Here is a 12159-nt window from a genome sequence, read left to right on the forward strand (position 1 = left end):
GAGCAAAGTACTTCAAGTCTTGCAAGAAAACAAATTCCAACCCAGACTGATATATCCTGCAAAACTATCTTTCAAATATAATGGAGAAGTGAAATATTTTCATGGCAAAGAATAAATTCACCACTGTATTATTTTAAAGGAAGTTCTCAAAAGTAAGGATTCAGGGGTCGGGGAGATGGCTCAGTGTAATAAGCACTTCCCTGGCAAGCACAAGGGCCTGAGTTCAAACTCCGATTCCTCAAAAAAAAATGTAAGGATTCAGTTAACACCAGGTGAGAAGAATCAAAACAAGCCTTACCTACCAGTGAGTTGTCCACTGAAGGTGAACTAACAAGAATGTATTTAGCTACAATTAACACAAACACACTATGCCAAAAGCTTAACTGGCAAGTATAAATTTGTACTAAGGGTAGAGTGAGAGAAAGCAATGAGCTACTTCTGTAGCATTTCGGTATCCACACAGCTAGGTAGAAACTATTCTCAGGGGCAATGCATACTCCATTAATTACACTAAATGAAGCAGATGTAGTATTCATTTTTCTTTTTATTTTGTTTCACAAGCTTGTTTATTACCATTTTGGCCATTCCATTATACTTTGAAATGATGCCATGTTTGTTCAGTCCAGGAAGCGACAGTAGGAGAGTTACTATCAGGCAGGTGAGAAGCAAGGTATGCACTTGCTATCCCACCCAAGTAACATCAGGAAGAGAAATGATCATGGTCATAAAGTACATTTTCAGCTTTTCTTCCTTTAGTATAAAGAGGTGTTTCCACCAGCCCACAGTTCTGCATCGAGTCTTTACTACATTGCTGCAAATTTCATGGCCTCTTTGCTGTTGTTCAATGGTAATTTCTTAGATCCAAAAATTCTACATGCTAGAATGGGAACAAGGTAATCAGCCAAGCACAAAAACATAACAAAACAGAAAACACTGGACAGAACAAATGGATCTAGATAATAAACAGAAATACCAGAGAGATGACACCCATGATGGCAGGTGAAAACCAGGCCTCCCATCTGAGGACCTTATGGGCATCACTTCCCCATCACTGCAGCTGCTCTTTCAGCCTTGCAGTATCCAAAGCTAGCAGATTGGTAATGCAACTATCACCTTCTGACACCATCCCTGAGAGTCCATCTCAGGTAGGGCAAGCAGCCCCGCAAACCCACCTCCTCTCACTATCTGCACTGCTAACAAAGCCCTTGTTGCTTTTAAGAGATCTTTCCTTTCACGTTCATTAACTACACTGCTGCCTTCAAGGTCTAAAAGTCTATCTTCAGCTTTGTTCAAGAGGTTTTGCCACTTTCAATGGAATTTTTAATTTCCTGGATATTTGTTTGAATCTGTTTCATGCATTCTAATTCTTTCCTGTATTGTTCATTCAGTGTTTCCATCGTTTTTCTATTCTCCTCTATTTTTTTTTAATCTATGTCTTCTTTAGCTGTGCTGAGCAATTCTTTCTCAATTGTTGTCATTTCTTTTTTGACCTGCAAGATTATTTCTGATCTTATTTCTTCTCTAGCCTGATGGGCTTGTTTCTTTACTTCAGTTGCTATCATTTCAGAAATTTCAGGTGTGTGATTTCCAAGTTGTACATCTTTATCTTCCAAATTTGTTCTGAGTGGGCTGGAAGATTAAGACTGCCTTTTGCTCTTGTGTTTTGGCATTTTTGAAGCTCGCAATAATCACCCAGACTTACAAGTGGTGGAAGTGGTGGGGTGTGGGTCAATAAGATTTCTGAAACAGTGGGGAGCAGGGTAGGCTTCACCAATGCTCTCATTACTAGTAGAGGCGAGTGGCCGATACTCAACAAAGCTTCAGTATAAGTGGTGAATGTGAACCAGATTCACCAGGATCCCATGGGTTGCCCAGAATCATCCTAAGCTTTTAAAAGTTTGGACCAGTGCCAGCATAAACTCCATGCCTATATGCTAGGGTCCAAAAGTCAGAGCTTCCCAGAGTCCTGTGGGCTGCTCAGAGTTCTCCAAATTCCTTAAAAGGCTGGACCCTCACCAGCAAAAGCTCCATACCTTCACGCTAGGGGTTAAGGGATACAGCTCACACAAGTGCCGCTGACCACCCAGAGTCCTCCAAAGAACTTAAATGGTTGGAACAGGCACCCAGAAAGCTTGCACCTGCCTGCACTCGGCCCACAGATCATTCGCCAGAGTCTGATGGGCCACCTAGAGTCCTGCTAACTTTTAAAAGGTTGGAGGTGCACCAGCTCACAATAGCTAAAATTAAAGTGGCAACATCTTTGAGGTAAAGATGTGGAGAAACTGCATTATTCACATAAGTCCAGTAAAATACTGCAACTCTTCTGGAAAAAGACCTTGACACTTATAAAACAAAAAACAAAAGTACTAAACATGCAATTACCCTATGATGCAGAAATTTTACAGTTTGATATTTATACCAAAAAAAGAAAAAATCTTTATCTCACAGGAACTTTTCTCTTTGAAAACTGTTCACATAACAACTTGTACACAAAACACACCACAGCTTTATTGTTAACAGCCAAAAATGGAAAAGTCTAGGTGCTTTTCAATTGGCAACTAAACAATTTACATCTTTTTCATTAAATATTACTCAGCAGAAAAAAATAAATACATCTTTGATGTACAAAACAACCTGTAGAAACTTTCGCAGAAGTATGCTGAGTTTAAAAACACAGTGCCAGAAAGTTATATACCACACAGTTCCCTCTGCATAATATTCTCAAAATGAGAAGAGTTTAGGGTTAGAAAACAGGTAAGTGTTTGCCAGGAGTTACAGCCTGGTGGGGAGGGAACAAAGAGAAGCAAAAAGAAGACAAGGTACAGTTACAAAAATTCAAAAAGAAGCATCCTTGGGATAATGGTAGTGTCCTGCTTTGTAACATCTGTGGTGATGGGGACATAAATTTTTATGTGATAAAACTGTGTAGAACTAAATACATACAGACACAAAATATATGTCCACAGAATGTAATACAGATATTAATACAACACAAAAACAAAGAGTCAGGAACTTGTACCAAAACTTTTCATCGTTTATAATAGGATACTCATGCAGATTTTGTAAGGTATCCTTAAGAATGTCAAATGCTACACAGCACTACCATTACTTAAGAAGAAATAAGAAAATTTTCTAGATAATAAAGTTTGGGTCTTAAACTGATTGTGTTTATTATAATCATTTTTAATATGCATCTTTCTAAAATACAGTTTAAATTCCCCTATTTTTCAAGAAAGAATTGAAAATAGTATCTAGCTTTTCCCTATAGACACTGATACAATATGGTGATACGATGAGGGTTCTCTTCGTGTGGAAAGCCATTTACCACCACAGTAAGTAGCCCAAATTCTACTCTCAGCTTGCTGGTACAATTATCATTTTTGTTAGTTTGAAACTTGGCACCTAAAATCTTATGTTAGAGGGGGCTTGCCCATTACCTCAGTTGTTTAAGTGCCTGCTTAAACAACGCAGTCAGGATCAGGATGCTGTGTTTCGATCCATCCCCAGAACTCACACTAGCCACTTGCCCTGAAGGCATTCTGAGACAGCCAAAAAAAAAAAAAATCCTTCTGCCTTTTTAGGAAGGGGAGATGGCTCAGTAGACTAAGCACTTCCCTGGCAAGCGCAGGGTCCTGAGTTCAATCCCCAGACCACCAAAAAAGAAAAAAAGATCTTAGAGCTCAGGGAGACTTCTGTGATCACCTCGTCCAATAATGGTAAGCCTTGTAGAGCTTTCAATGACATAAACAGCCTACTATAGCATAAGTATCATAGGTTTGCCACCAGAGTCGTAATCCTTCATGTTTTACTGATAGTAAAACAGAAGCCCAAAGCAGAGACAAATCTTGCTGTTATGCAAATATGAAAACAAAATTCAGTGAATGCTGTGGCAAGTGGCATGAACATTATACTACTTCCTAATCCACTTCATTCATCAGATCTGGTACCATGTGACATCTGTCTTTCCCCCCAAATCAAAAAATTACCATGAAGGGTAAACATTTTGAATTAATTCAGGACATCAAAGCAGTAAGAACAATGCAACTAAAGACATTCATGGGCTGGTGAGATGGCTCAGTGGTCTAAAGAACCTACTTAGAACAAGCTTAGCAAAGCACAGAGACAGTGGTTCAATCCCCCACCACCACATGCCAGCCAACCCCACCCCCTCCTGGGCTGAGCTGCACCCCCCCCACAAATAATAAAAAATAAAATTAAAAAAATAAATAAATAAAGGCATTCATGAGAAAAGACATCCACAACTGCTTTAGAAAGCGCCAAGAACAATACGAAAATTTTGTTGGAAGTCAACTCGAGCATTTTGAGGGAGATTAGTGGAAATGTGTTTTTTTACTAAATAATTTTTAATTTAAATAGTCACCATATTTTTAGTATGTCATAACTACTCAATTTTATAAATTGAAAATTATAATATTCAATTTAATGCATTTATTCAAGAAGGATAGGGTACTTGAAAGAACAGTGAAGTAGGAATAGAAAACACAAGGGTTTAATATAGAGCTCCACCAAATTCACATAACTTTTGGCAAGTTCCATAAGCTCTGAAATCTAGCAAGGATTCTCTAACTCATACTATCTGCCCTACTCCAAGTTTCAGGATGCTGGGGCTCGATCCCCGTATCCTCATGCCTTACTAGACCTGCCCCAAAGGCATCCTGAGCGAGATGCTACTCTAACACAAGATCAAATGAGAAAATATATTTAAAAGAGTTTGGTAAATTGTTAGGCATTAATGTAAAATGTTATAATCTAAATATAAAAATAGGAAATTTATACTTAAAAACAGCAAGACTTATATAAATTTTTCCTATACCCACCATCACATTCTCATTGTTGGTTGCTTCTGAGCAGACATGAAAAAGAACTCATTAATTTTAGTTTATCCTATACAAACATTTTTCATACCTGGCATAACAAAACACTTCCACATTTTGAATTGTTTTGTTCTTCCTACTAAGAGCAATGGACTCTTCATTTTCAAGGATCTGTTCTTGCAACATGGAACTTTCAATGATGATATCATTATTTTCCTAAGCAATACATACAAAAGAAGTTTACATTAACCTGAGCAAACAGAACTCTTGAAAATTTCTTATGTTTAAACACATAATTTTCCTTCAAAAACATTAAATCTCTGAAAGGTTTATCACTTCTGAGTCACTTAATTAATGCAAACGGTGTGCAAGCTTTAAAGAAAGGAAAGCAGTACGAAAATTCTATGCTATCAAAAACTAGCCATGTTATAAATTTCCATCAAAATTGGTGACATTTTGATAGTAATTTGCAAACAGATGTGTTGATAATGCTTAAGAAACAGGACAACCAACCTTCTAATTGTGAGAAACAAAGATACCAGTGATCAATTTCTTGTTAGTAGAAGTTTTATTTTATTACATTTAGTTGACAAAACAGTGGAGTCAGATGATTTCCTTCACTCAATTTACTTTAGATCTTTGAAGGATAGTAACTAGGCATATCAAATTTTAATGTAAATGAGAATTTTTGAAAAATACTCAGCATAACATAAATAAGGACTCTATAATAACCACTTATGAATACTTTGCATTCAGAAAGGCAGTAAAAACAAGAATATATAATAAACATGCAAATTACTAAGGATTAAGAGTGGTCCCTTAAGATTTTTAGTAATTAGCAACTCATTTCACGGAGAAAATTACATAACATAGCAGTATTTGTATATATGGGATGTTTTTAGATGTCAAGATATGTCTTGCCCAAATGTCCAGGACCAATTTTTTTAATGTGTTTAAAATTTTAAACTGTTTGATACGTATAATCTTCAGAGAAAATATTATTTTTGTACTGAGGATTATACTCAGAACCTTCACATTGAATTATATTCCTAACCCATCATATTTTGAGACAGGGCCCTGCTAAGTCACTATATTGCCCAGGCTAAGATTGAAATTCAGTCCTCCTGCCTTAGCCTCCCAGAGTGGTATGATAACATGTACGTGCCACTATACCTGCCGAGAGAAAGTATTTTTAAAATGTGACATTTCATACATATTAAACAGACTAGGAGTGAAATAAAACTATACTATCACATGTGTACATATCAGAAAATTTCTAAACTTAAACTTTCAAAAGTAGTTCAGTATTTTTAAAAAGTTTTATTGTGTTAAATTGTATATCTTAATCTGAAGAAAAGTAGTGACAGATAGCTCTTATTATAAAGTATGTTACGTAGTATTAGTTATCCTGACAGAAGTAAAAGGGCAGGTAAATTATGACTTCAAATGTGATTTCTAGCCAGAAAAAAAGAATGATAGATTAAGGAGGGAAAGTAAGGGGGCAAGACTATAGTAAAAAAATCAAGATCCTGGAAAAAAAAACAAGCATCAAAACAAAAGGTTCTTCTACAGTATGTTTGTATTTAAATAAATATAACCTACTAAAAATGTTACTTCTAATAATCCTTTTTCTCAAGTTTTTCATTTAGTCAACTGGGGTATTTATCGTTGCTGTAGTTCTTGTTCTGAGACTCTAGTATCCTTTCTCATGGAAATACTAAATATGCATAAATATGAGTTAATTTTCACATGTGTGACAAAGGTGAGGTCCAAAGTAGTTTCTGATCAACTGAAATATATGAGTATTTTAGGCACATACATAAAACAGCCACATGTCTACTTATAGCAATCTTGATTTACATGTAGTTTGAATTTTCATGTAAACATTACTTTATAAATACTGCTTATTTCTCCATGCTCATCTCACAATGCTATTCAGACAGTAACTTCACTGCATCTTGAACCATCAGTCATGTATACCATTAAATCTATGAATACAACTACAATGTACAATAATATGACTGGCATGAAAATGTTTAAAAAACCTTAGCCATCCTATTCTTAGATGAGTATACTATTCTGCAATATATCATTCTTTGATTCATTGATTGATTTAGTCCAGGGTCTCACTACACAGCTCAGATGTATAGTGACCCTCCTATTTGCAACCTCCACAGCAATGGGATTACAGGTGTGCATTAATATACATGGTTTCAGTAGCCAGCAAGGCATGGTATTCCCGGAAACACTGGCATGGCATGCAGTACCGGAGAGTGAACCCAGTACTTAAGCTTGCCAAGCAGGTATTTAGACTGCCAAGCTATCTCTCCAGCCACCATTCCTACTGTCTAAACAGTTGAAATTTTTAAAGAAAGTACTTCGTGATGTCATGTAAGATATTCCCAGCAGGAATTTCATTTCTAGCCACATGTTTCCTTTTATATAAAATTAGAGAACATTTTAAAGGCTGTCTTCAGGCCAGCAAGAAAGCTCAATGGACTAAGTACCTGCTTTGGCATCCCCACCCCATGTGCCATCTGGGCCTGCCCCTGGAACATGCTGAGCAAGAGTCCCAGCATATTGATGTATGCCTGTAATCCCAGAACTGGGGATGCTGATAACAGGAGGGAGGATCACTATGAGTCTGAGCTGTGTAGTAAGACCCTGTACCAAATATATAAAATGAAAAACTACATAAATTAAAAAGTCTGTCTTATAAAAATTGGAAAACTCTAACATAATCAACACTCCACATTATAAAATAAGTGATCTCTAACAGCTTGATGCTCAACAGCTATAGTAATAAGTTCTCACTCTTAGGAACGTTATTGACTTTAATACGTTTCTCCTTTCATTGATTCTCTGAGGTGGCTAGAGGAATATGCAAAAGCCACTGTTGACAGAGACCATTTCAAATGACTGTATATTCCATAAAGAGTGGGGGGGCATTCATTGTTGTTCAAAGTATATTAACTTAAATAGTAATTTGTAATTTGAGAGACTTTATAAAGAATGGGGTACATTTTATGAAAGATGACTGAGTTAAGAAAAAAAAATCTGACATTATATTTACACGTACATGGTAACTATTGAATAGGATCAAGCTTTTATAATTACTCTTCAGCCAACTTAACTAAGTTCTTAAATGGTGCCAGTAAAGCTCCAACTTAACTAACTTTAAAATGTTATACCTATATTATAAAGGCATCAGAAAAAAAGATTAAGGAAGGATTGTGCATGCATTTATCAAATGAGTACATAAAAATAAAATATCAAACCTATATTAATTTGAAGATTAGGACTTTTTCAAAGCAGAGATTATATGACACAAAATATAACTTAGCAAATTAAAAGACCAAGGAAGAACTTTACCTGATATTCATTTATCCAGGAAAGCAGACCTGAGAAGCTAAAACTGGCCCAGTTGCCTCCATAGTAGCTTCTTCTGTTAAAAAAAAAAAAGAGTAAAGGAAACACTATAAAAATAAAACCAGTAATCATCCTCAACCAAATTATACACAACTCTTAAACTCATTTTCTTGTCTAATACTGCTGCCTCAAGAGCTGAAAAATTCAAATAATTGGGGTGTTAACATGAAAGAAATAGGCTGAAATAAAATTGGGACTCTAAGAAAAAGAGAATATTTTTGTTGTACTATGAATTAAAAATGCATTTGGTCTCATTAGAGTTTCCTTTCTTCTTCATGGCACTGAATGGGACAGGTGAATACATATGACTCACTTTAACAAAAAATTTCTAACGATATCCCTAATACAGTTCAAAAACACACACACGTGCACACGCGTTCACGCGCGTGCTAAATTCTGTGTAAACAGTTACACCTGTAATCACACTAACATCCCATGTCAAAAGTAGTCTGTCTCTGTGTCTCTCACTCTCTCTCTCACATATACATATATGCATGCACAATTGATTACATAAGCAGATAAAGCGATTACTGTACATTAAAGAAAAGTAGATCCTGGGACACAGTTACTCTTGTCAAAGTGTGAAAAATTAAGTAGGGAAAAAATTACTTCACATACTTGTTTTAAGCATTATTCTACACTAAACAATCGAGAGATGATCACTTTGTTTTAGATAACTCAGGAGGTCTCCTAAATAAGGCCTGCAACTTTGTCAGATGCTGGACTTAAGCAGAGATTTTTTTGGAAACAAAAATCTAATTTTGGAATGAATGTGGTCTTTGCACTCCTTGCAAACTTATTAATATTTAGGTGGCTGTGTTTGACACTGGATCCCACCTACAACTCATACTCCAATTCTACTTCTAGAAATTCTTTTTGCTTCTTTCATTTTTATACTAGGAATCAAATATAGAAGCTCATGCTGGCCAGGCAGGTTCTATGTCACTGAACAGCACTGAAATTTTTTATTCTATTCCCATTTTCATTTATTTGCTCCTCTCTCATTTTTTTCTTTCTTTTTGTTTATATTTTGGGGAAAGGTCTACATGATGTTCAGGGTCTCACTACCAGATCAGACTCCAAGTGATCCACCTGTTTATAGTCTCCCAAGAGCTGGGATTACAGGCGCAGGCCCCACATCAGTCTCAATCACCATCTCAGCACGCCCCAGGAGCTACAAATGTTGGAGAGGCTGTGGGGAAAAAGAAACCCTTCTCCACTGCTGGTGGGAATGTAGATTGGTGAAACCATTATGGAAATCAGTGTGGAACTCCTTAGAAAACTTGGACTGGAAATCCCATTTAAATGAGCTATTGCCTTACTGGGAATTTTCCCAGAGAAACTGAAAACATCAGAATGATATATGTGCACCTATATTTATAGCAGCACAATTTGTGATAGCCAAATGTTGGAAACAACCAAGATGCCCGTCACCTGAGGGATGGATGAAAAAGATATGGTATTTTTATATAATGAAGTATTACTCAGCTATAAAAAATGATAAACTTGAAGCCTTTATATTTAAGGGGATGCCACTTGAAAATACACTCATAAGTGAAATAAACCAGACCCACATGTGTAATTACCATAGTCTCTGTAGTGTAAGAACTCTAAAGAAGAAAGAAAAAGAGAAAGGTATAACATAATTAAAAGGAAAGTGAAAACTTAAAGATTAAACAATGAAGAGAGGGCCAGGAGAAAAGCTGGGAAACATGACAGGGGCAAAGCCATACATTTATACTCACCAGATGGGTAAGGCAATGATCCTGAGAATCTTTAGCATGTTTTTGAAACTAGCAGTTAATTGGTAGGATTCTCACCCTATATATGCTACCTATATATGCTGCTTACCTTAGAAATATACCTATATATGCTGCTACCTGTGAACTAAGCAAGTGCACTGAAGACAGCAATGTGTAATAGTAGGGTCATGCTTGGAATGTCTGTAATTCTGTTGTTCTAAATACATACTGCTTGTCATGTCATAACAATTACTGCCACACTGTCTCTTAAGTAAATGTTTCTTTAAAATAAGGATTTACTTTCATTAGTAACAAATGAAAACAAGAGACAAGAAAAAAATGTCATAGGACTGTCTTGCTATAATGCTGTACATGGTTAGATTTCTAAATTTCTGTGTAAAAATAAGTAATTTTCTATGCCTAGAAAGCCTTTTCTGCATCAACTGAGATGAGCATGTGGTTTTTAGATCTGGCTCTATTGATATAGTGTATTACATTTATATATTTGCGTATATTGAACCATCCTGGAATCCCTGAGATGAATTTTACCTGGTCATGGTGTATAATCTTCTTGATGATTTGCTATATTGTATTTTCTAGCATTCTGAGGATTTTTTCATCTATGTTCTTGAGAGAGATTGACCTGTACTTCTCTTTTTTACTTGTGTCTTTCCCTGGTTTTGGTATTAGTATAACACTTGGGTCCAGGAATGATTTTGGAAGGATTGCTTCCTTTTCAATATCATTGAAGTGTTTGAAGAGTATAGAGATTTTATCTTCTGTAAATTTCTTGTAGAACTCAGCTGTGAATCCATTAAGTCCTGGACTATTCTTTGTCGGTAGGTTTTTTTATTACATTTCATATTTCATTGGCTGCTTTGGGTTATTGAGAGTTCTTATATCTTCTTGATTCAGTTTTGGTATAGGAATCTGTCCATTTCTTCTGTGTCTTCTATTCTGTGAGAGTAAAGATTCTCAAAGTAACTACTGATGATCTTCTGTATTTCCACTGGGTCTGTGGTAATTACACCCTTTTCATTCCTTATTGATTGTATATGAATTATTTCTTTCTTCTTTTTGATGAGGTTAGCTAGGGGTTATTCAATGTTATTCAGTCTTTCAAAGAATCAGCTTTATGATTTGTTAATTCTTTGAACTGTTTCCTAAGTCTCCAATCAATTAATTTCTGCTCTAATCTTTTATGATTTCTTCCCATCTTTGGGCTCTGGGTTTGGTTTGCTCTTCTTTTTCCAGATGCTGGAGGTGCATCATTAGGGTATTTATTTATTCCCATTCTGTTTTCCTAATGTGTGAGTTCACGGCTATAAATTTCCCTCTGAGAACTGCTTTCATTGCATCCCATAAATTCCAATAAGTTGTGCTTGAATTTTCATTGAATTGTAGACATTGTTAAATTTCTTGTTTAATATCGTCTGTGACCCATTGGTTGCTGAAGAGGGTGTTGTTTAATTTTCATGTATTTATGGGGTTAGAAAAACCAGAAAGGTTTCTTTTGTTGTTTATTTCCAGTTCCATTGCACTGTGGTCAGATAATACGCACGGGATAAATTCTGTTTTCTTGCATATACTTAAGCATCACCTATGGACTAGTATGAGGTCTATATTAGAAAATGACCCATGCAAAGCTGAAAAAAAATGCGTATTCAGCTGTGGTTATGTGGAACACTCTGTATATGTCCACTAAGTCCATTTGTTCCAAGCTCTGGTTCAGTTCTGCTACTTTTTTCCTATTTTTTTGTCTGGTTGACCTATCTTTTTGGGACAAGGGGATGTTGAGGTCTCCTGTTAAGATTGTGGTATTGGATATTAGATTTTTTCATGTCCATCAGCATACTCTACAAGTGGATTTCTCCTGCACCCTATGGGGCACAATTCTATCCTGGTCTACAGGGTGGATAACAAGGAAATATAGTAGCTGAGTCTCACAAGTGACACCTATCCACCAGTAAGCATCATGGGCACTGTCCATATCCACAGCATACTAGAACTTTGTGTGATATCCTATCCCCAAACTGTTAGAAGTGCTGGTCATATATTTGCCATTGCAGTATTTATGTTATGTTTTATTCTTAGTAATTCTTTACTATCATGAAAACCTTTTCTTAATTGAATTGTTTTGAACTATTTAATTT

At 35.9% G+C, this 12159-nt stretch overlaps 1 protein-coding gene across 1 annotated transcript in view; it reads right to left on the bottom strand.

Moving 5' to 3' along the window:
* Chm (CHM, Rab escort protein 1) overlaps nt 1-12159 on the bottom strand; it is a 309216-nt gene that overhangs the window by 221070 nt on the left and 75987 nt on the right. The window contains exons 3-5 of the mRNA XM_012516367.2: nt 8208-8280; nt 4927-5051; nt 1703-1818 (exon numbers count right to left, since the gene is read on the bottom strand). Coding sequence (XP_012371821.1) covers nt 1703-1818; nt 4927-5051; nt 8208-8280 — 314 coding nt within the window. The remainder of the gene's footprint in view (nt 1-1702; nt 1819-4926; nt 5052-8207; nt 8281-12159) is intronic.

The sequence above is a fragment of the Octodon degus genome, unplaced genomic scaffold, assembly GCF_000260255.1.
Source record: "Octodon degus isolate 3935 unplaced genomic scaffold, OctDeg1.0 scaffold00103, whole genome shotgun sequence".
NCBI lineage: Eukaryota > Metazoa > Chordata > Mammalia > Rodentia > Octodontidae > Octodon > Octodon degus.